A 25,709-nucleotide genomic window follows, 5' to 3' on the forward strand; every position below is an offset into this window, starting at 1 on the left:
CTGCGGCTTGAGAAGCAAGCTTGCAGGTTGAATTGAGGCCTCTAGGGGGCATCTGCCAGGGCTTCCTGCGGGAGGGGCTCTTCGGTGGGGACCACCTCTTGCCTTCCTCCTCATGCCCCCAGACAGGTTTTGTGTTCCCCTCCCACCACACTGCAGCCTACCCCATCTCTTGAGGCCATCAGCATCCCTGCGGCCAGGAGCTCACCCCTCCCCAGAGTGCTGTCCACAACTCTGTGGTCAGGGGGACTCCTGCTTCAAAACACTTCCTGAAGGTCCTTCACATAGTAGGAGTCTAGGGGCAGAGGGTGTGATGTGATTAGAGATTAAATCCAATCAATGAATATTTCAAGAACGTGGCAAGTAGGCTCAGGAAGAAAGACCAAGGCTGCCAGGGACCCCCTGGCTGGTGGGGTGGGGGGGGGGGGGGATGCAGAAGGGATTCCAACTCTTCCAGCAGTTGAGGCCACTCTTCTCTATTCTGGGGCTCTCGGCTCTCTCTTATCTGGCATTATCAGAGAACTTGGAGAGAAGATCACAATAAATATGCTGTCAGAGACTCTCCGCCTCCCAACCCAGTGTGGTCTCTGGCAGAGCCCACAAGGGCAAGCAAGGCCCAGGAAGCCTCCGCCACCTCCATCCCTCAGGCTCAAAGCTCCTGGAGGGTTCACCCAGGGTCTCTGCACCCGCTTTCCCCATCAAAGCACATGGGGGTCATGTGGCGGCATGGACTAAATTGAATTTCCTCCTGGGAATCTTTAGTCTCCTGTGGCCATCAGGCTTTTCATTTGTTTTTGAATACGGTTTCCCAGAGAGCAGAAGGGAGACAGGGATTTGCAACCCAGTGATCCATTAAGGAAATGCCTCAGCAGAAAGCAGCAAGGGAGAGGGGAGGCAGGAGAGGAAAGGGAGGAAGCCAAGCCAGGGTGTGATTTCAGGCAGGCTCAGCCTGATCCCAGGAAGCTCTAGGCATAATCACACCTCAGAGTTTGCCCTGATTTAGGGAGGGGAGCTTGGCTTCCACAGACACAGACAGACATTCTCAAGGGGCTGCCCCTGGGGTTGGAAGCTTCCAGGCATTTCCCTCCCTGTGCCTGTAGGCAATCAGTTTCAGCAGCCGAAGGGCAGGCCTTGGAAGAAAGTTGCAGGTGTGAGCTGCCAGAAGTAAAGCGCACAGAAGCGGGGACTCTCCTGGTGGTCCAGTGGTTAAGAATCTGCCTCCCAATGCAAGGGACACAGGTTCAATTCCTGGTCTGGGAACTAAGATTCCATGAGCCAAGGAGCAACTAAGCCCATGCATCACAACTGCAGAACCCATGGGCTCTGGAAAGAAGCCTGCACCACAACCAAGATCCCACCTCCACCTGCTGCAATGACCCAACACCGCCCCCCCAGAAGCAGAGGGATGGCAAGCAGAGACAGGTTTGCTACATCATTCATTCCACAAATATTAATTGAGTCTCCCCACCCCTGGTAGCTCAGCTGGTAAAGAATCTGCCTGCAATGCCAGAGACCTGGGTTCAGTCCCTAGGTTGGGAGGATACCCTGGAGGAGGTCATGGCAACCCACTCCAGTCTTCTTCAACCCACTTCAGTATTCTTGTCTGGAGAATCCCCCTGGACAGAGATGCCTGGTGGGCTACAGTCCACAGGGCTGGGGGCAGGGGTGGTCACAAAGAGTCAGACCCAACTGAGCAACTATGCAGAGCCCCCCACCATGTTACCAGGTGCCCTGCTTGGCCTGGGCACGGCTGTGAACCAGGCAGACGCCGTCTCTGCCCTAAGAGAGCTGATGTGTGCCTGTACCTCCCAGCATGATCAGATCTCCTGTGTGTATGAACCAGCTTCTGGAAGGCAAGCATCCCTTGGACGGGCTCCAACAGGTCACCTGGGCTAAAGTCAGAAGGACTCTCTGAAGCCTGCACCTGCCTGAGATGCAGGACAGATAGGGAGCTGTCTGGATTTGCAGAGCATAAGAGCTCAGGTCCTGGAGGTCCTCTCTCCCTACCTCTCCACTTTACAGGAGAGAAGACAGGCCAAGACAGAGGTCACAGAGCAGGTGGGGCTGGGAGATGCCCCCAGCAGGCAGCTTCTCTGAGATGCCCTCTCAGGGCAGTCTGAGCTTGGTGGCCATCACTGACCTTGCTGACTCTCAAGGTCCCTTGAGACTCTCAGGAGGTGTGGCCTCTCTGACGGCAGAGGGCAGGTGTTTCTGGAGCGGGACAGGTGCTCTGACTTCAGGTTTCTTGTATTAGTCCCCTGTCCTCCTCTGGGCCTTGTGGTCATCAGCAGCAGAGCCATGCCCATGTCTGAGCCAGACTGAGGTTGGGCCCTAGATTGGAATAGCCCTGATTACAGCCCTCAGCCGGGCAGCTGACTGGGGCAGAGGTTTGGAGAAATGAGAGCCCTCCTCAGTGGGTCTCGGCCTGATGCAGAGGGGCCTCCAATCTGCAGCCAGGCAAGTCCAGTTCTAAAGTCACCCCTTGGTGACCACCAGGTAAAGCTCAGCGTAAGAGGATCCAGAACAGGAGATCAGGGGGTGGGGGGCTGTACCTGCTTTTCCACCAACTTCCTCTGAGACTTTTGGAAAATCTTCTCTCTGTTCTTGGATTCAGTTTCCCCTCATGAGCCTTGGGGCTAACCATCCCTCCCCACCCACTGGCCTCAGCTGGAACAGAACAGGATCCATCATATTCTTTTTTGTCAGGTCTGTCCCTACCAGATTCATCCCCAGGAAGGACAGCCCCTTCCCTGCCCTCCATGCCCCCACCCTGCAGTTCTCTGCAATGTCTTCTCTGAAGTTCCCCAAATAGGGTTTCCTGCTACCGGCGTGGACAGGCTGGGAAGCGTGAACCGATACAGCGATGCCTTGGCCGTCTCCGGAGCCCTTATCTCCAGACCCAGCTGGGAACTTGATGTATTTATTAGCTTCTCCCAGGACCTCCTCTCTCCAACCCACATCTTTGTCGGTACTGCGAGAAAATGACCTTCCTGCAGATGGTTGTGTCTGGTAGCCAGGTGGGGGCCGGGGGGGGGGGGAAGCTGTAGTAAATCCATCCAGCCTGCAGGGTAACCCCATGGGGTAGAGGAGATGGTGGAGGAGGCTTGAAGAGATGCGGACAGAGGTACTAGTCGAGGGAGCTGGGGACAGAGTTGCCCAAATCTTAATGAACTGGAACCAGAAGAGAGGAGGGGGAGAGGGAGGGGAAGGGGGAGGGGGCGGGGAGGGCACGGGACAGGAGTGTTGTAGATCAACCGCTTTCTGGGAGTCAACACAATGCCTTCTCTCTGTGGCACTGGATGTATAGTTACTTTTTTTTTACTGAGCATTGCTGTATCCGAACATCCCTTGGAGAAAGAAATGGCAACCCACTCCAGTATTCTTGCCTGGAGAATCCTATGGACAGAGGAGCCAGGTGGGTTACAGTCCATGGGACTGCAAAGAGTCGGACACGACTGAGTGATGAACACTTTCACTTTTCAATTCACAAAGTTAATGCTTTATGTATTTCATTGGATCCTAACAATTTTCTAAGTATGTATTATTACCTCCAATTTGCATCTGAGACCACAGAGGCTAACTTGTTTGTTCAAGGTCACCCAGCAGAGCTGGGGTTTGAACCAAGTTCCTCCAAAGCCGAAGTCCTGACTACTGCTCATCATCTCCCCCCAAACCCCCCGAGCAGACTTAACGAGGGCACCGCCATCCGGGGCCCGGGGCCACCCACCCCCCGCCTTCTCCTTGGTTGGCTGCTTCACTCTACAGTCCGCCCGCTGTGGTGTCGGCCGGGGCTTCATGGCTGGAGAACGCCAGGAGAGAGTCAGCCCTCAGATAAACCCTACCCCCAGGCCCTCTGCATTTTGTCTGCGCAAAGAACTCCGTTTTAGACAATTAGACAAGCGACACTGGATTTTGCAATATTTCTGGTCACAAATATTTGGCTGGATGGCTTTGTGGAAATTTTCTGTGGTTTGCTAGCTAGCTTTTGTAATCTGCTTAGCTATCAACTTTGGGATATTTATAATATTTATCAATTGACTTCAGCATAGTCCAGGCAGCTGGTCTTTAAAGAATTCTTCTGGGTTGAGTTTAAGGAAGTTCCTTGAGCCAAGAATGAAGGAATTTTTTCCCTCTGTTGGCAGCAAATGCGTTCTGTAGGAGTGGGTAGAGATTTTCAAACTTTGGGTTTTGTTTTTGAGAGGGGGAGTCAGTTGAAATTCTAGACCCATATCTGCTTTATTCAGGTCCAAAAGCTTTGGAGCTGACACTTGGATTCTGAGACAAAAATAAATAATGGTGCTGCCCCATCCTTCCTAGCCCCAGGCTCAGCCTGGATCTCGACCTGAGTCCAGGACTAAGGCCACCCCAGGGAAACATGTCCTCAGAGACCTCTGCCCACTTTCCCTCCGTTCTCACTGTAGCCTAGACTCACCTCATCCCCACTGTGAACCAAGCCATGTTGCTGAGGTTCAGCCCCAGCAGGACCAGCAATACCCAAGGGATGAATGGCGTCGGCGAGGAAGACAGACAGACAGACACACAGAAGGTTGCGTAGAAGAGGTAGCTTTTTTTAATTTTTAGGATAGCTCAGTTTTTGTAGAATGAATGTTACTTCCCCCTTAATTCACCACATATTACATCAGATATTGGTTTGTGCTTCCGTCAATATTTTTTTCCCCATGTTTTCCCCCTACACATTCATCTAGAACGTATTCGATTACAGGGTTTATTCTTAAATGTCCCATACATAATCTTCTTGCCTCAATGGCCTAACATTCTCACTCTAACAAAAACAATGTTCCACAAACCTCAGGTATAGTGTAAATTCTTTGGACAATAAAACAATACATGGGAAGGGTCACAGTAACATGTTTGACCTTTCTGAGAATAGTACCATGAGAAAAACCTGATATTTTTCTTTACCTGAAACCACAAAATCTCAATTTACAATGATTAACTATTAAACAGCAAAACACCTCTAAAGCAGCAAAACACCTCTATTAATAGTGAGATAATGGCAGTGAAGCTGGTTAATATAAATCTTCTATTGAAATCCTATGTACCCCATTTCCTAACTCTACAAAAATACCCATAATATCCCATGTTGTTTAAAGAAAGGGAAACAATGAACAAATAACAGCAAGGAAATAGCAATAGTGAAAATCCTTTAACCAGGGAGCAAGTAAACTAAAGCAGTATATCTACTTCTAAATCTAAATGCCTCTACTCTTTTCTATTCTAGAACATTATAATCTTTTAAGCAAGCAGCCAAACTACACCTGTGGCCATTTCCTTTTTGACTTGACGATTATGGTCATGTCCTGAGTCAGAGCAAAAATGAGCATTTCCAAAAAGGCTTGGACTTTTCCAGTGAGGCCTTATTACTATATATTATATTTCCAAAAATTAATAGAAAGCCCAATAACAATAAGACAGAAGGAAGAAAGGGACATATCAGGCCCCCGGAACAACCTTGAGGGGAAGAGCTGCCTTGCAGGTTCCTTTCTCGTCCTGGCGGCTCCAGAAGGGACATATTGGGCCCCCGGGGCAGCCCTGTGTGAGGAAGAGCTGCCTTGCAGGTTCCTCTCTCGTCCCAGGACCGTGTAATGGACTGGGCGCATCCCGGCGGCTCCCAACACCATGTGGAGGGACTGACACCCATCATGACTTCTTGACTTGCATTATAACTAGAGATAGGGCCTTACCCTAAATCATGCATTCTCAACAGGGGCCATATTGCCCCAGAGAGGATGAAAATTGGTTCGGGATAGAGCGGGCACTTTAGATATGCCAATGATTTCTGACCTTCCAAAGGACCACAGAACATACACAGATATATAGGACATCTGTATAAGGAAGAAGTAAAATGATCTCTATTTGCAGATGACATAAGTTTGTATATAGAAAATCCTAAGGAATCAAGTATTAAAATTTCATGGGAGGGAGTCTCAACTGGGAAAAAACATTGTCTAAAAAGTCTCCTTGGGTGGGTGGGTGGAGGTGGGCAATAATGGGGAAAGAAGTTGGAGAAGCAGTGTCCTTAAAGAAAAAAATAGAATTAGGATAAGTTCAAATTCTGGGACCCTGGGACCAGAAGGTTTTGGTGTGAGTTTTCTGGGCCCTGCATTTTGCATCGTGTGAGATCGAACAGCCCAGGAGGTCACCGGAAGGAGAAGGTGGAAACCGCCACCCAAACGCACGGCAATGGCCCTGGCAGTGTGAGCTACAGAAGGCTCCAGCGTAGACACAGCCTCCCTGTGGGGCAAATCCCAACTCTGCCACATTCAAGTTCAATGACCTGGAGCCAGGTACTCAACCTTCCTGCCCTAGCCCCCATCCCGGGTCCAGAAAAGAATGAGGATGATAATGTAACTGCATAGGGTGTCTGGGGAGATTAGATGAGGCTCGCTCTGCTGAGTGAGAAGTGTCCAGCACGTAGTTAGCTTTCAGTCATGTTACTTGGGAGCTTTAGTCACTTGATTGTCCCAGGCACTCACACCTGGATGGTCACTGTATCCTTCCCAGGGTTCAGTGAGCTCGGGTGGAATCCCTGCTGGATGCTTCTAGAAGAGGATGACTACACTTAGCCACCAAACACGGATATGACTTAGCAACAGAACAACAGCAAATCCAGTATTTTCCCAAATTAAGTCTTCCACTTCCACTGTCACAAGTTTTGCTGTTCCTGTGCTCCTTCTGAGCTTGTAGTTACTCCATAGCTGTCCTTAAATCAGACCTGGAAAGAATTCTTTTTTAGCATCATTCTGTGCAGCCAGATTCCAGAAATCAGGGCATTGATAGGCTGGTTATACAGTTTCTGATAGATGTTAAAATAAATACAAAGTTGTCAACACGTTAAAAATGTTTCTCTATGCACCATCTACTTCAAGATACCTGCCACGCCACCGGCGGTACGCGTGGCGCTTGGGAAAAGATGAGGCCACCCAGACCTTGAGCCCATGTCCCGCCCCCCGCCCCCATCCGCGAGGAGCCACAGCCTCAGCACCGGGCTCGGTGGGGCTGCAGCGCCCTCTGCTGGCCGGTCTGGGAGCCGCTCCAGCTCGGCTCCCCTTCCGTCTGGGCGGGATCCACAAGGGGCGACTCTCTCCGACTGGACGTTTGATGTCACTAGCGGTGTAGTTTTCCTTCGTTGTGAGGCGTGAAGAGAAGTGAGAAAGGACCCCTTGCTCCAGGTGCAGGGGCTGGGGCACTTGGGGCGCGAGGTGGAGACCCGCCTGAGGTCGGAGGAGGTGGGGATAGGGCGGGGCAAGTGCGGGGGGAAGGGTCAGCTCTGAGTTGCGGAGGATTGTCAGGGATGGGACTTAGGGATCGAGTGAGTCTAGGGTAGATGTTAAGGGCGGGACCGGCCAGGGCTGGATGAGGGGAGGGTGCAGCTCGGGGGGACAGCAGGGGAGACAGCAGCGCCCGACGGTGAAGCAGCGGCTTGGGAGTTGTGCAGGTAAAAGGCAGGGCAAGGTTGAGGTGAAAGTGGACTTGCTGGTGACCTTCCTAGGGGTGTCAGTGAGCTGGCTGTCACGGAAGGCTGTTTTCAGCTCCAGGTCTATGTGGTTGAAACCTCCCATCTGGGTGTTCAGGGGGCACAACGCCAGTCGCTGCTCAACCTCTCCAAGGCAGGCCCCCTGGCTCTCCTTCCTGGGACCCAGGACCAGCACACCCCCACCCCCACCCCACTCCTTAGCTGTCTGCTCCATCCCAGGGCTTGTTCTTCATCCCCCTGAAGACAAGCCCAAGTCCTTTGCTTACTAAGATCCAATATCTGTTTATTTTTCTATTGTTTATAAAGGAATAACACTGTCGTCTTGTTTGTCGGTAAGATAAGATCTTACATTTGTGTGATTCTTCCTACATTAAAAGGCTATTTTCACAAACGTCTCCTTACTGGTTCACACAAGATCCTATGAAGTAAAAAACGACCCATCTTATACCATTTTACAGAATTGGAGCCTGAACATCAGTGAGCTTGATGCGCCAGACCAGAGTCACAGGCTACTGAGGACTGAAACTCAGTGCCCTGACTTCTGGCCCAGCCGAAGTGGTTCATTGTGGTTCATTGACACAGATAAACCTGGACTGATCCAGAGATTCAAGCACAGAAGTATTTGGATTTGCCATTAGAGACTTGGGCTTCCTAGGTGGCACTAGTGGTAAAGAACCTGCCTGCCAATGCAGGAGATGCAAGAGACACGGATTCGATCTCTGGGCCGGGAAGACAGCTTGGAGAAAGAAATGGCAACCCACTCCAGTATTCTTGCCTGGAAAGTTCCATGGTCAGAGGAGCCTGGCAGGTTACAGTCTATGGGGCCACAAAAAGTTGGACATGACTAAGTGAGACAGGTAGGTGAGGCTAAGGATGGAGGCACTGATCAAATCACATTACCTGGCTCCTCACGCAGGCCATGGGGGCACTAATTCCTACAGCGCCTGTGCCAAGGGAGGCCCTGCGGGCCCTAATGAGAACTCCCCCTGAGACAGCCAGGGCACAACGTTACTCAGCAGGAGGCACAAATAAAGTTCCTTCGGTCCCTGGTCTCTGGTCCCTGACTCCCCCTACGGGGTGATTCTTGAAACTGGTGCTTCTTTCCCTCCATGTGGTTACCCCCTTGGAGATGATCCAAGACAGGTCCATCCTGGTCTCCCCGCTTAGAACGGGGGCTCATATCCTTGAGACCCTCAGCACTGAGCAACGAGGGGTTCTCAGCTCTGCTGAGTCCTGAAAGACCCCCTCACAAAGAACAGCTATGCCAGCAAGCTCCCCCTTCACCAGGCAAGAGACTGCTCAGGGCTCCTGGGGTGGGCAGAGTCTGTGATTGGCGCACCAGGCTTTGAAGATTCACATCTTTATTAAAGGCTAGGACAGTGGCGAGAGAGCTGAACAGTCCTTTGCTATGACACCTGTGATCAACTCCATCTGAAGGGAGAAAGCCTTGTGGGGCTGGCAGGCTCAGTCTTGGGGTGGGGCTGGGGGGAAGATGTGGTGAGAAGGGGACCAAGTCCTGCCCTCCAGCTGCCAAGACGGTCATCACAGACAGACTGAGGCTCCGGCCCCCTCCTCTCCTCACCCAAGCCACCGGTTTTACTGAGCTTCAGAGCCAGCGCCTACTTTCAAGTCGGAATCTGATTTTAAATGCATCAGAGTTCGCTGTTAGAGCCAGCACTCTCACATGGCAACAAGTTCCTACATGATCCTTCTGTGGGTCTTCAGGGTCCCCAATGGATGGGGAGGGGGGTGTGGGCTGTACACAGCCTTCACCCATGCGAAAGCTGAGGCCATGGGGATGTCCCCAGGATCAGGGCGTCAAGGAAGAGGGACGGCAGAGGGGAAGGGGCAGTGGTTCCGCTGGTCAGACAAGACCACCTGCCTGTGTTCCGCACAAGTTTGGGGGCCTTAGTTAGCTTAGGGTTGGGGCCATGGGATCAAGAATGAAAACCTCCTTGACCACTGCCCCAGAGGCCTGCTGCTCATTCCTAAACCCCCAGAGTGGCGGGGCTGGATGGGAGCTCTGGGACCAGATAGGCTAACAAGCCCATTTTACAGGTGGGGACGTGGGGGCTCAGGAAGGGGCCCTTTCCTGGGTTCCACTCAGTGCACACAGTTAGGGCCAGGACTTTCTCTGCTGCTCCACACTGCTTCTCCTGGGAAGGCAGTCTATCAGAGCAATGGCACTGAAACTTGGGCCTCAGAATCATCTGGAGAACCTGCTAAAGCAGCCTGCTGGGCCCCACCCCAGAAACTCCTATGCTGCAGGTCCCTGGACTCCACTGAGACCAGTGCTGGGTTGGAGGTCACACCTCGGGAGGGCTTGGGGCAGGTGGGGGGCAGTGCAGAGAGCAAGAAGGGCCCAGTGTGGCCAGGAGGAGGGAAGCAGGCTTGGAAGGTCATGTCTGGAAGCAGGGAGCGGCGGGCCCCATCTCCGCTGAGAGGAGGCCCTCTGGGGGTCAAAGTGCTCCAGAGGGGATGTGAACTGGGCTGGCCTCCGGGCAGTCAAAGGCTAGAAGAACCCAAACCCCTCAGGGAAGGTTTGGTTTGAAAGGCACTTTGGTACCCGTGGGGCCCCTGGTGTTGTAGACAGTGTCTGTGGGCACTCTCAGCAGGCCCCCTGGGGCCATGCCAGGGCTCAGGGGGGAGCAGTAAGGACCCCTCTGGAAGCTTCGGTTGGCTGGGGCAATATGGGGGCTGCTTCGAGGGCCCAGCGGCCAGGCCTTGTTCACCAGGGACCCCGCCCTGCCCCTGGTTCTGGCTCCTGGAGAGGGAGGCCCAGGGGGGTCTTTGGGCTAACTCACGGTGCTCCCAGGGCCGCCCAGGGATCTGGTGGCCCCTGGGGGGTGGTAGCTTGGTCTCAGAACCTTCTCTGGAATTTCTAGTGAAGTGGAATTTGGTCCCGGAGAAGAAGAACTGATTCTGGACCAAATGACAAGGGAGATAACTGGGGACCAGGGCCTGGGAATGCTGTAGTGGGCAGGGGCAGGCTCAGGGACCCCATCTCTCTCTGTCCCCAGAGCGTCTGCAGCCCCTCCCCTCAGGTCTGCTGCGTAGCCCTTTCTGCCAAGCTGTGGCCAGCCGGAGGGGCAGCGCCGTCTCCTGCCTCTGCTGAGGCCGGCGCCCCCAGCAGGCCTTCGAAGTAGGTGCCCAGAGACTGCAAGTCGAGCGCAGGCTGGGCAGGGGATGACGCAGGGGTCCGGAGGCTCAGGAAGCGGTTGTACTTCTTCAGGCCGCCCCGCGGGTCATGGTGGTGTGCGGTCAGCAGCTCTATGAAGGTGACCTTGTGGAGGGCCAGCAAGCGGGCCTCGGCCCGGGGCAGGACGGCCACCCGCACCAGGGGCTGCAGGGATGAGAAGCACTGCAGGCTGCCGAAGGGGTGGATGTGCGGGGCCAGCTGGGGCCCGGGGGACACCTCGAGGAGGCGGCACAGGTCACGCATGGTCAGCACGGCCGCTAGGGCGCTGCGTTCGCTCATGTTTCTCGCCAGGTAGGTCTTGGCCAGGCTCTTGAGTTTGAAGCTGCTGGCCCCGGGCACGCACTCCCGGATGAGGGGCAGGGTGTCCAGGAAGCCTGAGATGGCCTTCTGGAACTCCCCCAGCATGTTCATCTCCTCCAGGGCCTGGAAGAAGTTGGGGAGACTGGGCCCCCACAGCTTATGGCAGGCCAGGATGGGCTGGCGCATGCTCGCCAAGAAGTGCAGGAAGTGCTGCAGCCCCACCTCCAGGGAGACGGCCTTGGAGCACACGTTGAGCACCTCGGGCTGGATGTACGCGCGGAAGTGGCTTTCCTGGTTCACGGCTGCCAGCTGGCTAATCTTCTGGGCTGGGCAGGAGAGAAGGGCAGCGTGAGGTCCCAAGGGCATGGTGGGGGGCACCGACCCCACCATCCAGAAACCCCACCTTGGGGCCTGATGGCAGGAATCAAGCATCAGCCTCAAACGCAGCTCTGACCCTGGCTCTGATAGGGATGGGGTCAGAAGGGGAGGTGGGGTTGTCCTCCAAACCCCCTTCCTCCCCTGCTGGGGGTCCCGCTCCCCCCTGCCCTGCCACCTTCCGGAGTTCACTAAACCACTCTGGGTCCCTCCTGTCTTCTGCCAGCCTCCACCCACTTGCCTAGGGATCACTCACTAGCCCTCCACTCCCTTTCCCCTCGACTGCCAACCCCATCAGTCACGGAGCTGAGGCCCCCAGCTGTCAGAGCGCTGGGTCAGACAGCACACCTGCCTGATCCGCTCCATTCAGAGCATGGCCCCGAATCTTCCAGTGAGGTCTGCAAACGGCTTCCCTGTCCTACGAAATAGCCGCTTCTTGTGTCTGCCTGGGCTGGCCCCGCGCTAAGCCCAGGCAACTGGATGGGACCCGGCCTCCCGCAAGGCCAGGGTAAGCACCGCGGAGTTGAGGGAGAAGGGGTCACATCTCTCTGTGACCTTGGCTCTGTTGGCGTCCCCTCACAGCAACCATGGAACGAATGGGCTCTGCGCTCAGCCTAAGGCTGTGTTTGGATTGCTGGTGTCACCTCGGCGACTTTAACATTGTGTTTCTATTTAGAAGTGTGTTCCCAAGGCTCCCTAGTGGAAGCAGCAGTCATGGGGGACTCATGGAGGTGCTTGCCTCGTGCCTTCAGGCCCTGATCAAAGCAGACGTCCTTATTCAGAGAACCAAGTTCAAACGCCTGAGAGGCCCTGGGGAGCTGTGGTGCTCTGCCCACTCTCTGGCTGCAACCACTGGCCACAGCTCAGGGTTCTCCCGGGCTCACAGATGGCTCTGCCTGCCCTTATCCTGGGGACTTAGGGACTGAGCTAGAAAGGGGTGGGGGGTGGCCACCGGAGAACCCACTTTCATTGTCAATCTTGAGGTCAAAGAAAACCAGGGGCTTGTCTTCCACTGGGGAGTTGGAGAGGCTGTCGTCCAGGACTCCGAGGGAGCTGGGGCCCTCCAGCTGGAGGTCACTGGACTCGCTGCTGCTGTCGGCCAGCTCTCGGGAGTCCTGCAACACACAAGAAGCCAACAGGTCAGGGGGCTGTGGGGGCCAAGAGGGGGCAGTGGCCATGTGAACAGGTGTGCATGCTGGTATGTGCGTGAGCGTAGGGCTGGTGGGGGGGTGATGAGAGCACATCGGTATGGCAGGGGGGTCTGTGTGCACCTCAGGGAGGGCCTGTTACTAGGACAGGGAGGGGGCGCTTCCAAGCGAGTGCCTGAATGGATGTGAATGTGCATGGGCATGTGTGAGGGTCATGCGTGTGAACCAGGACACATGTGTCAGTGTGTGAGTAGGATGGGATCACGGGGGCAAGTGTGAGTGAGTCTGAAAAAGTGTGGGAATGAATGCAAATATTGTGTGTGTGTGTGTGTGTATGGGGGGGTGTGGTTTTGTGGGCCTGTGTTGACACAGGTGTGTGTGAAAGTGTGATACTGTGTGGCTGAGTGTGCATATGGGTGAGCAGGGCTGGGTGTGGAGGCTCAGGGAAGGTGTCGGGGCGGAGGTGGGCAGGGCCCATGTGTCTGCTCCTTGTTTCAACTCCTTGAGCCAACTCAGTACAAACATCGTGAACTGGGGGGCGGCAGGGGAAGGAGTCCCATCTCGAACCTCAGGTGTTTCTCTGGAAGGGGCAAGACGCCTAGCTTTTCTTGTCCCCCAAGTGAGCTGAGGTCCCGGCACCCTGCACGAAGGAGAGGGGAGGGCTGCCCGACCTCCGGAACGCCACCTCCAGGGGACACACAGCGTCTGGCTGTGAGAACAGTGGAGAAGTAGGCTCAGAACCGGGGAACTCTCTGTCATCTGGCGTCCAGGACACAGCTGCTTAGGTAAGCTGAAGGCTCGGTTCCACCAGGCTGGGCACCCGAGGCTCTGTTCTCTCCAGCACCAAGGTGTGAACACTGTTGAAAGGCCCTAGGGATGGGAGGGCCTCTAGCTGTAAGCGTTTAAACCCCCGGGGGTTGGGGTGAAGAAGGGAGGCAGAGCTTTTCATAACATAGAGTTAATTGCTTATCATCTGCCCACCGGGCAAAGCTCAGCTTTGGCGGCCTGCTCAGAAATTCCTGTGTCACCTGTGGATATTAACCAGACACCAGGAGGAAGGGACGTGGCCATTATCACAGGGCCCGCTGGGGGCCCCCGCTGGGGGCCCCGCAGGGACAGAGTCCAGAGCAGGCCCCAGCCTTCCCCTCTGACAGACTGCCCCTGGTGGCTGATGGAGTTGGCCTCACCCGAGGCCATCCAAGGCCTCTCTGAACTCTGACCTCTGGCTATCATCCCTGGCCTGGGCAGAAATAGCCTACTGTCTTCCGCCCTTCCACTCTCCAGGTGAAACCTCTGTTTCACTGAAACTTCAGCCAAGTGCAAAGTCTTTGCTAACCATAATTAAAATGTGCTGGAATTTTCCTGTGAGTGGCTGACTTCTGCTTTATTTGCATTTCATAGCCCTCTCCCAGGCTCACCAACTTCCTCCTAGGCACTGATAGACACTCATTGAGTCCATCTAGACCTGGTTTGGCTTACAGCAGCCTGTGAGTTTTCTGGGACTTTATACCTGAGGCCCTACTTTGACAAAACATAGGCCTTGTGGATCAGTATCCTCGAGCTGGCCGTGCAGCCAAGGCTGGTTTGGCAAGTCTTTCTGAGTCTCTGTCCTGCTATCAGGGCTCCCTGGCCTCCCTGGAGGGAGCCTTCTCCAGGAGCCTTCTCTGAAGTTGCTAGAGTGCCGACAGGAGACACTACCTTCCTCCCTGTGGGAGAATCTAGTTGTTTCCCGCCTCCAACCTTCCAGTGCCTGTCCTGATCACAAGGCAGTGGCGCTGTCACACGGGCTGGTGGAAACAGCTGGACTCCCGTTGCTGTGGCCTCCCCTGCACTGCAGGTGAAGTGCTGTCCCCTTGCCGTCCCCACTTGGCCGAGTCATCTCTGCCACCCACCAACATGGCCTTCCCCTATTCCTTCTTCTCTTTGCTCCAAACTGCCGAAGCCCTCGCAGTGGCCCTGAGTGCTTCCGCCTGTCTTCTGGCGCTGTCTCTTCAGGCTGGAAAGCCAGCGTCTTCTCTTCAGATAGTCCTTTCCAAGACTTGATCTCCCTGGAGAGCAGCATCTTTGAGCCAGCTCCCCCATCTTTATACCAGGGTCACTTACGATAGTCACGAGAACCTCCCTTTTCAAGAGCCTCCCGTGGCTCTGGGGTCATTCTCTCTTTTATAGTCATGGAAATATCCTTTGTCCTGAACTTACTGAAGACCCTGCCGGCCCCCTTAATAAAAGAACACCCCTTTCCGTCGAGTTGTCAATGGAGGGAAGGCTGAATCTTCCAGCCCTGACTCCCCTTCTGCCCAGATTTCTCTTGCCCTTGGGGAACGACCATAAAGTATGGCTATTCCACCGGGCTGGTCTCACAGGAATGCCTTCCACTGAACTCCAGCTAGCACTACAAGCAGTTCCCCATTCCTGCCTTAAATCCCAGCAGTACAGCTAGGAAGTACTGACATTTAAAACAGACTTTCCTAAAGACCCAGGGTTAACAGAATCAGCACATAGAGGCTCCGATGCTGGATATCTTTCTGTCCCTCTTCCACGCCCCCCACTGCCTGCCACTCCTCGACCTCATTCCACAGTCAGGATTAAGGGGGTGGGGGGTGGAGCATAGGGGGAGAGTAGCGGAGACCTGAACCCAAGAATCCAGGAGAGGGCCTTTCGTTGGAAAAAGCTTGAGATTTGCTTGGAAGGGAAAGGAATGGCAGCAGAAAGAACCAGAGTGGGGAAGCGATCAGAGCCCACATATGAGGACTGGAAAGTGAAAAGCGAGAAAAGGCTTTGAGGGACCAATGAGTAGGAGATGATGGTGGTGAGCCTGAAGGGATGAAGGATTTAAGGAGTGCTGCTGTGAGTTATGAGTTGTGTTCTCTGTAATAGTCTTTGAAAGATGACTATATACTAGATAGTTGGTTAATGGACTGTGTTTCTTTGACTGCAAAACTGAGCCATGTGGGATCCGGGCAATTTTCTCAGGATACACAGGCAATCAGGATACATGTGCAATTGGGTTCACGAGCTCAATTTCACTTATCTTCATCACAGTCAACTTAGCAGATCAACCACATCTCAACACAACAGGTGTAATGGCCATACTGAGGTGCTCCTAGGAAGTCACTAGGCTGACACCTTATCACCTTCCAAAAAAACTTATAGGAGGTTTATCTGGAAAGACCCAGCATCTCCCCTTCCCAAACTGGATCATATCCCAGCATGTATACGTCACCTCTATTCAAGGCTGATACATACACAAATGAGCAGCGTTTCTTTGACATAGATATGCAATCGAATCCCTCAAGAGGAGAAGGGAGCGACAGAGGATGAGACGGTGGAATGGCATCACCGACTCAATGGACATGAGTTTGAGCAAGCTCTGGGAGACAGCAAAGGACGGGGAAGCCTGGTATGCTGCAGTCCATGGGGTCACAGCACAGAGTCAGACATGACTTAGTGACTGAACACAACAACCTTGATTGTGCACAAGCAGTTTTAAAAAATCTTGACGTCCAGGCTACACCCAGACCAATTCAGTTAGACTCTCTGGGGGTGGGACTCAGGAATCTGTCCTTGGTAAAACCCCCAAGTGATAGCAGTACATAGCCAGGATTGGGAACAACTGTCCTAATTACTGATGCATTCCATGTATGGGCAACAGCAAATCAGACAGGAGCCAAGCTCTTTGCTATTCAACATCCTCACCTGAAGTATCTAGTATCGACGTTAATGCTAATTGAGAGAGTCCTCGGCTCCTGAGGAACTTTCTCAGCACTTGAGCTCAAGCAACAGTTGGGATCAGATTGGCCAGACACATGCATGCCCGTATTTTGCAGACAAAAAACCCTAGCTCTTGCAAAGCCTGAAGGCCCCAGAGATACCGCACATGTTATCTGTTAACCCAGATGATCCCATTAGCCAGCCTGTGGTCCCTACAGCCCTCTGTCTCCTGCTCTGGCCCCTCTGCAGGCTCCAGGGGCCACGGCTCCCATCTTCTCAGCCGAGCACCTGTTTCTTTTTCTGGTGTGCACACTCACCAGCATCACAGTCCCACCCCTGGGTCAGTTGCTCCCCACAGGCCTCCCTTCCACTGCCCATCACCATGCACTTCTTCCAGAGGTTGCCCCCTCGGCAAGGCCACCTCCTGCTTCCACTTGGTCCTGCTGCTACCGGGCACTGGGGCATCTTCTGTTGCAAGAGTGGGTGAGGACATCTATCTTTTTCTCCTTTGGCTCTGTTGACACAGGGCCCGCGGCAGAGGTGTGGCTGACCCACCACATTTTTAAGCATAGTCCTCACCCCAGGTCTCCAGCATCAGGCCTGGGACTCCCCCTCCACCCCAAGACTACAGCCCCACTGCCTCTCCCAGCAGGGGCGAGGTCTCCGACAGAACACCTGTGCTTCTCGAGCAGCCTCTCCCCAGCTCCGCCCACCACACCAGGTTGGTGCCAGAGCCCCCACATGTCTGGATTCCAGTCATTGACACAGCTGCAGCACAAGTTGGGGGCTTGCATGCCCTGGTACACTTGGAAAACGCAGTATCTTAGCAGGCCACTATTCTACAACTCAGCAGGTGACAGAAGAGACATGAGTTCAACCTCTGGGTGGGGAAGAGCCCCTGGAGAAGGAAATGGCAAACCCCTCCAGTATTCTTGGCTGGGGAATCCCATGGACAGAGAAGTCTGGCGAGCTATAGTCCATGGGGTCACAAAGAGCTGGACATGACTGAAGCCACTAAGCAGGCATTCCAAAGCTCTCATACAGGGGCAGGATGGATAAAGTCCATAGGGAGGGGAGGACATGAGAGCTGGGAGCATCCTGCAGACATCGCCCTGCCCCCTCCTGCTAAGGAACTCTGGGAGCACCAGGGATCTGGAAGGGAGCATGGAAGGTGGATGAGAGATGTGCCTACTGAGAAGGATCTAATTTGTTTGCTTTCTAAATTTTTTTTTTCCAGTAAGTTTCAGACTCCTGTAATGGTTAATTTTAAAAGCGTGTCTGAAGAACGCCTACACGAAAGCAGTATCCCTCTGGTTCCTCTTGCCTCCAGACATGAGCAGCTGCTTCTAATCATTTAATTCTTTGTAACCTGAAATGCACTTCTTCCTGAGTTGATCAACCTCAGATAGCACCTAGTGGCTCCTTGCTGCTAAGTCGCTTAAGTCGTGTCCGACTCTGTGCGACCCCAGAAGTCCGACTCTGTGCGACCCCAGAGACGGCAGCCCACCAGGCTCCCCCATCCCTGGGATTCTCCAGGCAAGAACACTGGAGTGGGTTGCCATTTCTTTCTCCAATGCATGAAAGTGAAGTCGCTTAGTCATGTCCAACTCTTAGCGACTCCATGGACTGCAGCCAACCAGGCTCCTCTGTCCATGGGGTTTTCCAGGCAAGAGTACTGGCTCCTTGCTATTGACAGCTAAGTGCTAGTCTGATCCCACCCCCACACCCACACACCAAAATATTTCTGGTTTCAGTAGTTCTACCTGACTCTCATGAAGTCTGGCCAGATTAACAGCATTCAGATCCTTCTCTTGCTTTCTTTCCCAGGCTTCTACTTCCATCCAGGGTTAACCTTGTTTTAATGTTATCAAGATTACGGGATAGAAAGAAGTAACCAGCTTTCTGAGGAATTTAGAACATGGAAAGACTCACAAAGTGATTGGCTCTGAGGAATAGTAAAAAGGGTGGGGGGAGTCCTGGGCAGCTCTGGGGTCCCAGCTTTTGCAACTAGGCAGATGTGTGCAACTTACAGAGAGGACAAGAGGCAAGGTGAATTTGAGGTTTCTGTGGGGCATCTGAGTGGAGATACTGGGCAGCTACTGGGTTTATTGGTCTGGCGGGCAGGAGCCCATAGACAGCCATGTGCATGGTTGAGATCAAGGGGAGAGTGTACAGATTCTAGAAGATGAGATCCAAGAACCTAAAGCTGAAAGAACAACATTTAAAAGAATGAAGAGACCTGAAGCAGAGGTGAGGAGGACCAGCCAGAGCTGCAGAAGGAAACCTCCTGAACCCAAGGGAAGCAAAGTCTTGGGGCGTTAGGACTGAAGGTGACCACTGGACTCAGAGGCACCATCTGGAGATGGTGGCAGGGCTCACAGGCCTGGTGGGGAAGAGCAGGGAACTGGGGCAAGGAAGGAGCGCCGAGGGGATGAAGGTTGAAGCGTGTAAATGGTATGTGTGGGGGGAATGAATACAACCGTAGGACTTTCTCCAGGGTGCTTAGTTACAGCCCACAGGAAGTGTTTGAAGATGCAAATCAGGATGGGGAGATGGAGGGAGGTTCCCAAAGGGCAGGAGGGCAGGGCCAGGAAGAGGAGGAGTGAGTCCTAGAGGGGGGTGGTCACCCTCACCATCCTAACAGAAGGGATGGGGAGGGATGTGATGGGGTCAGGTCAATCAGTCATCAGAAAGCAAGATGTGGGCCGCTGTCATGCCACCTGTCCTATGGTCCTCCTAGGGCAGAAGGTGCAGCCACCAGCCAAGAGCAAGGGTGGGGAAGAGGGACCAGAGCTAGGGAAGTAGGGGTGCAGCGAGGTGCCCTGAAGAGCAGGGGGCGGGGCATGCCTAGGCAGGAGGCCAAGGAGCCCAGGAGACAAATCATCTGTAGCTTTCCTCCCCTTGACTTTTCTCCATCAGAAGTTGGCCTCCAGGTGGCAGTGCAGAGCAGAAGACACGACTGCCTCCTTCCAGGGCTGTGTTTGGAGGGCCGGCTACCAGGAGCGGGGCGGTGGGGAGACAGGGCACCAAGATCCTGGTGGAAGACTGGCTGAAACGGTGGACCTTGCTGACTGGTGGGTGGGAGGTAATGGCAGAAGGAACTGGGAGGGAGAGAGCCCTTGTCCTGGAAATAACTGATGGGGAGCTCAAGGAATAGGAGGCTATGGTCAGTCTGGGCCAGTCTAGAGAAGGAAAGTTCTCAGTGATGCAGTGGTCTGGGGGGAGAGGAGGCAAGAGGCGTGGGGCTGGCAGTTACTGGGGAATGGGGCAAAGATCCTTGAAACGTCAAGGAGAGGCCAGGCTGGTGGATGTGGGAGTCACCCAGGAGGAAAGCGGAACCTGAGTGGCGAGAGGAAACCTAGGAGGCCGTCTTCCTACATGGTGGGGAGCAGAAGGATGTCTGAGATGAGCTGGGGAAAGTGGGGTTCATCTGGAGAGCCCGAACCTCAAGGGCCTGGAGGATGCTGCCAGATAGTAGAACCGAAACAGTCCAGGAGGCACAGAGGGCCTGGACCCCACCTCCCACCTCTGAGGCTCACACAGGGAATAGAGGCAAGAGGGTCACAGCAACCCCACAGGTGAACCAGGTGTCTGTGCAGAGGAGCCAAAGACCGCCAGCCAGGAGGAGGTAGGCCCAGCAGGGAATCTGATGGTCATGGAAGAAGGGTTTGCAAGGGTAATCGTTCAATGAGTGTTTATTGAGCAGCCACACCTGCCAGGGCCTGGGAGCCACGCAGTCCCTGCCCTCATGGGCTTACATCCTGGCAGAGGCCCAGTGGGAAGGCTTGGGGTGGGAGAATGGGGCAGTGGGAGCTGCAAAGGGTGTGAGAAGCTTCGTCTTGGGCAAAGAGACCTGAGGATGTGCAGAACCAGAATATCCTGGCTGGGGAGGCCTTAAGCCTCTTTGTTCAGAGGTCCATGGAGCCATTCATTCCCTGCTTCATTCTGTGACAAGATGTACGGGATGCCAACCTTCCAATCTCCAGGGCTGCAGAGGAGGGAGGTACCTGGGGCTCTCAGAGGCTTGTCTGCGGGGTGTCTGTGCTGGTGGGTGGTCTCTCCAGGGGGCAGGGTGGTAGGAATGCACTTGGAGAGGCCTCCATGGGGACCTGGACTGGGGGATTCTCTGTGACGGCCCTGCTAGGATCCCCAGGGGAGACCTCTGCTCCAGGAATTTGGGATGCTCTGCCTCCCCCCATTATTCTCCTGTAAAAGGTGTTACGCTGGGAGATCCCAGGGGAGTGAGGAAGGGGAAAGATGTTGAGCCACTGGGACACAGCGGGGAAGGCGTCAAGGGGTCGTGTAGCCAGTCGCAACAGGCGGGGTTGGCCACCGGCCCTCTGGGGGCCGGCGGGATCCTCCTGGGGATTGGCAGGTTGGCTGGGAGGCCCAGTGGTGGCCGGGGTGGTGGTCTGACCCGTGGGGGAAAGCCAAGTCCACGTGTGGGCACCATACGCTTTGAGGGGCAGGTGAAAGGTGCTTCGAGGGCGCAGGGCTCTTTGCACCCCGCGTGACAGGAAGCTGATCCCACGGTGGACGGCGGCTTGCTCCTGGTGACCGGCAGGCTGGCTGGGGCTCTCAGCGTCGGGGACGGCAGCTTGCTGGGCGGGATGGTGGGGAGGCCAAGCCGGGGGGCGGCATGTGCCACGGGACAGACGAGAGGCCCAGAGGGGGTGGGACGCTCCGCGAGCTCTCGGCGGAGGGTGGACGGACGAGGAAGGAGGCAGGACGGCGGTCTCAGTGGGCTCCGCACGCTTTCCAACACAGAACCTCAGACTGAGGGCTGGCAGGGGCCTCAGGGGCCACCCAGTCCAGCCTTCCACTCTAATTCTGATCCCTTTCGCCCCTGGGCAGGCGACAGCCCGGCCTCTATGACCCTCTATGAACAAAGATCCGGGGACAGGAGGGTCACAACCCATGCGGCCACTTGTCCCACTGTGGGATGACTTTAAAGAAAGTTCTGCTTATGTGGAGTCACAACATGCTAGTCTGGGCCCTGCATCGCTGACATTAACCGGGGGAATGGGTGCGGGTCCGCCCTCCTCACTGAGACTCAGGAGGCAGAAAATGCATAAGGAAGCTGCAGATACAGGCACTGGCTAGTCCAGAAAAGACACAGGGCTCTGAAGGGAAGCCCCGTCCAGCTCTTCAGAAAGAGTACATGTGATTACTGATGGCTCCTGCCCTGGTACAACGGGAGGGCCGGGGTGATCCAGGCCACAGCTGGCAATTGGAGACTATCCTCCGGACAGCTCGGGACTCACTGCCTCGCTGATAGATCCCCCGGGCGCAAGGTGAGTCTGAGAGTCACCTGCTGGGGGCTGTGCCCCCCGGGACCTGGAATGGGGGGAGGCAGTGTCCTGGGCCAGACTTCTGAACCACTCACCGGGTTTTCAGGATCTGAGTCTTCTGAGCTGCTGATCACCACGACGCGCTCCTCTGAAATGGAGCAAGGGAGATGGGGTTAGGTCCCGGCAGGACTGCTCGTGAACGGAGCCCGGGGTGTTCTCCTGTGGGAATCCTTGCAGGCCAGTGGGCTGGGCGGGTGACATGTGTCCTGCAAGGGGGCTGTCAACATTCAGCATGTCGGCCAGTGTGGATCTGCCTGTTTAGTCCCTCAGTTAGGTCTGACTCTTTGCAACCCTGTGGATGTAGCCCGCCAGGCCTCTCTGCCAGTGGAATTCTCCAGGCAAGAATACTGGAGTGGGTTGCCGTGCCTCCCTTCAGGGGACCCCCAATGCAGGGATCGAAGCCACCTCTCTGATGTCTGTCTGTGTTGGCAAGCGGGTTCTTTACCACTGGGCCACCTGGGAAGCCAGGATCTGCCTGTACGGAGGGGTTACTCAAGGTGGCTTTCCATCACTGCCTGCTATGCCTTGTCTGTGAAGACTTAATTCAGCTGCTGGCCCTGGAATGATTCAGAAGTGACTACCTGTGGAGGGGGTGTGACAAGCATCACCTGGTTTGGAACCTTGGGCCATCCTAAAGCAGCACACTGGTTGTTCCAATTCTCAGCTCCGTGAACCGAGATGTTTGAGTTAAAAGATATTTTAGGTTTACAAAACCTTCTGATTACCAATAGCATTTGTGAGCAAGGATTCTCCGTTGGGGCTGAGCGTGCGGCCAGGGTCAGGGTTCAGTGTGACCAGGGACAGGGGTCAGCGTGGGACCTAGAATGAAAACAAAGCTGGACACTGGGTAAGACAGCTCCAGGAAGAACTGTCTTGAACATTCCAGAATTCTGTGGGTTGACCTCCACTCACATGAAAGGACTCCCTCTCTGGCAGTGGCCATAAAAGATACCTTGAACAAACGAGATACTTTAGGTGGATGGCCTTTGTAAAAAAAATTTGGGAACTGATGGGTGTGGACTTTACCCAAGTCTTCTCTGAGCATGTGCTAGACACCCACCAGCAAACATTGTTTGGGGAGACCCAGCCTGTGCAGAGGCATGGTCTGGGTTCAAAAAGAGTGTGTCGGGGGAAGGAGCTAAGGAAATGTTCCTCAGCCCATCATGCTCCCTACACGGGCATCCTCGCGCCAGCCTCCCCAACCCAGACAAACCCTGGACTTGCCCTTCCCCGTTTGGTGGCAGCTGAGGGCAAGACACACAGGGAATGCTGCTGGCCTTGGGCTTCCTGGGAAGGGCATCGGGATGCAGAGGAGGGGTCCCACCCAGCCCCGGGGAGACAGGAGGCAGGCCTCAGCCCGTGCCGCCCACCCCTACTCCCTCCCTACCTGTCTCTGCAGGGTCGCCGGTTTGATGGTTGCTGTCAGGCAGCGAGAGCTCATCTCTTATGATGGGGCTCTTGGGGCTGGGGGGCCCATCCAGGTGGGGTGGCGAGACTGCCCTGGAGGTGCTGGGCCTGGGCTGCTCAGGGGAGCTCCGAGCCAACCTAGACTCTTCCCCCTCCTCAGACTCCATCTTGATGACCTTCCGGGGGCACTCTGTCTGGCAGGCCTTCCTCTTCTGCGGGGTGGCCGTGTTGGTGACCTCCTGTGCAGTGGGGAGTCACAGGGCAGAGTCAGGAGCCTCCAGGGCACCAGGGCAGTGGGCAGAGACCCAGACCTGAGTGGTAGGACTCTGTTCCCCGCCCCATGCCCTTTACTCCTGCTCTCCCCTTTGCTCTCTGTCATGCAGATCACACCTCTCTACACAGAGGCCCTCCCAGGTCAGCAGGCACACTGGCCCTGCTGGTGACCACTGACCACCCATCTCTGCTGGCTTCTGACTGCCCTGGGAAGGGCTCCTGCTTGGAGGGGAGCTTCCTGACACGGCCACCAAGAGCTGGGTGGGCTCAGAGTAAGTGCCTGTTGAGGTCTGGGTTCTCACTTCCATTCCACCTCTTACCACCGAGTGGGATCTGGGGCCTGGGAAGGGGAGGCTAAGGCTGGGGAACATCTTACTTCTCTGCGGGAGGGGTCTTGGATGGAGAAGGCATACACCGGCACAGGGTGTGCCCCTGGCACCGGCTGTACCACGGCCAGTCCCGAGGCTTGCTCCTGGTCCCTCTGCACCTCCTCTGGCTGCAAAGTTGGGAAACAGAAGTAGTCAGAAATGACCAGGCAGGGGACTTCCCTGGTGCTCCAGGGGCTAAGTCCCTGCACTCCCAATGCAGGGGGCTCAGGTTTGATCCCTGGTCAGGGAACTAGATCTCACACGCTGAAACTAAAGAGCACCTGTGCCTCAACTAAAACCCAGTGTAGCCAAATAAATAAATATTAAAGAAAGAAAGAAAGAAAGAAAATATCCAGGCAGGAGGACCAGCCAGGTCCCCTGGCTTGGGGTCAGCTCAGTCTCCAAGGCCTCACCCAGACATAAGAGCTGGATCCTGGTCCAATACTGAGAGCCTAATGGGGACCAGGAGTCTTCCTTGCAGCCTCTATGACTTCACCCCCTGGCAACCCTGAGTTGCTGGCACCCCAGGGACCACGTCAATGCCTGTGCATCCTAATGGTGCCAGAAGATGACCTCAGGGATCACACTACCCAACAATTCAAGGCTTGCTTGACAAGTAGGCCCAGCCTAGACAACTCCGGGGCTTCCCCAGTGGCTCAGACGGTAAAGAATCCACTTGTAATGTGGGAGACCTGGGTTCAGTCCTTGGGTTGGAATGATGCCCTGGAAGAGGGCATAGCAACCCACTCCAGTATTCTTGCCTGGAGAATCCTCCTGGACAGAGAAGCCTGGCGGGCTACAGTCCATGGCGTTGCAGAGTCAGACATGACTCAGCGACTAAGCACAGACCAGCACAAACAACTCTAGGGACAAAGTGGTGCTCGTGGTCCCTACTAATGGTAGTAGCTCCTCTCTAGCTGCAAATTCATAATAGGGAGGGGACTCTTCCATGAGCTGACATTGCCCCCCGCCCCATCACCTGTTCACAATAGCCTAAAGGTGGAAGCAGCCCAAATGTCAATGGATAAAGAGATAAAATGTAGGGTAGCCATTCAGGAGAATGCTATTCAGCCATAGAAAGGAATGACGTTCTGACCTCACAAGGTGGATGAACCTTGAACACATCATGATAAGTGGACAGCTAGCCACAGAAGAATGCATACTCTATGATCCATTTATACGAAATAGCCAGAAGTGCCAACTGCACAACGACAGCAGATCGGGGGTCGCCAAGGTTGGGGGAGGGAAAGTGAGGAGTGACTGCTCCATGGATATGGGCTTTCCTTTTGTGGAAATGAAAGTACAGAAACTACAGTCTGGGACAGTTATACCAGACTGTGAGCGCACTAAATGTCACTGTATGGTACACTTTAAAATAGTTAAAATGGTGAATTTTCTTATGTGAATTTTACAATGAAATTACAGTTTAAAAAAAAGGAGATGGTGCTATATTATATATTATTATATTATATATATATATTATATTATTGCCCATCTACAGAGAAGGAAACCAAGGCACAGAGAGGTGAAGTGATTTCCTAAGATCATATACCTAATAGGGGCCTGGACCCGGGGCTTGAAACTAGTGTTATTTTTAATTTTTTAAAGATTTGTTTATTTTTGGCTGCATTGGATCTTCATTGCTTTGTGCGGGCTTTCTCTAGTTGTGGCAAGAGGGGGTTACTCTCCAGTTTTGGGGTGAGGGCCTCTTTTGTGGAGCACAGGCTCTAGGCGCATGGGCTTAGCTGCTCTGCGGCATGTGGAATCTTCCCAGACCAGGGATTGAACCCACGTCCCCTGCACCGGTAGGCAGATTCTTATCCACTGCGCCACCAGAGAAGTCCAAATCCAGTGCTTCTGAAATGCAAGTTCCCTTTCTGCGCCTGAGTACACTCCCTTTTCTTCACTCACTGTCTCCTTTATGTCCCTCTGCACCATCTTTCCCTATCGTGGGAAACTCAAGAGTAAGCTGGAGCTTTTGCTGAAACGGTGTTTGTGATGTGGCAAGCATCCCTCTGCAATGAGAGGCCCAGATTCCGGTGCTCAGTCCAGGGGCCCCGGCCTGCCCCTCCTGCCTCCAAT

The 25,709-nt window shown here is 54.5% G+C and overlaps 1 protein-coding gene across 5 annotated transcripts in view; it reads right to left on the reverse strand.

The window, feature by feature from the left end:
* Positions 1–7,791: 7,791 nt before the first annotated feature.
* Positions 7,792–25,709, reverse strand: part of PML (PML nuclear body scaffold) — a 54,012-nt gene continuing 36,094 nt past the window's right edge. Inside the window, exons 5-9 of one of the 5 annotated variants that reach the window (XM_065906021.1) lie at positions 23,636–23,755; positions 22,967–23,225; positions 21,615–21,667; positions 12,334–12,484; positions 7,792–11,320 (exon numbers count right to left, since the gene is read on the reverse strand). In XM_065906021.1, coding sequence (XP_065762093.1) covers positions 10,536–11,320; positions 12,334–12,484; positions 21,615–21,667; positions 22,967–23,225; positions 23,636–23,755 — 1,368 coding nt within the window. In that variant the 3' untranslated portion in view covers positions 7,792–10,535. Of the gene's footprint in view, positions 11,321–12,333; positions 12,485–19,888; positions 21,108–21,614; positions 21,668–22,304; positions 22,399–22,966; positions 23,226–23,635; positions 23,756–25,709 lie in introns of those variants that run through there. The other 4 variants (XM_065906023.1, XM_065906022.1, XM_065906024.1 and 1 more) reach the window with 4 other exon arrangements.

Source organism: Muntiacus reevesi, chromosome 15 (genome assembly GCF_963930625.1).
Source record: "Muntiacus reevesi chromosome 15, mMunRee1.1, whole genome shotgun sequence".
NCBI lineage: Eukaryota > Metazoa > Chordata > Mammalia > Artiodactyla > Cervidae > Muntiacus > Muntiacus reevesi.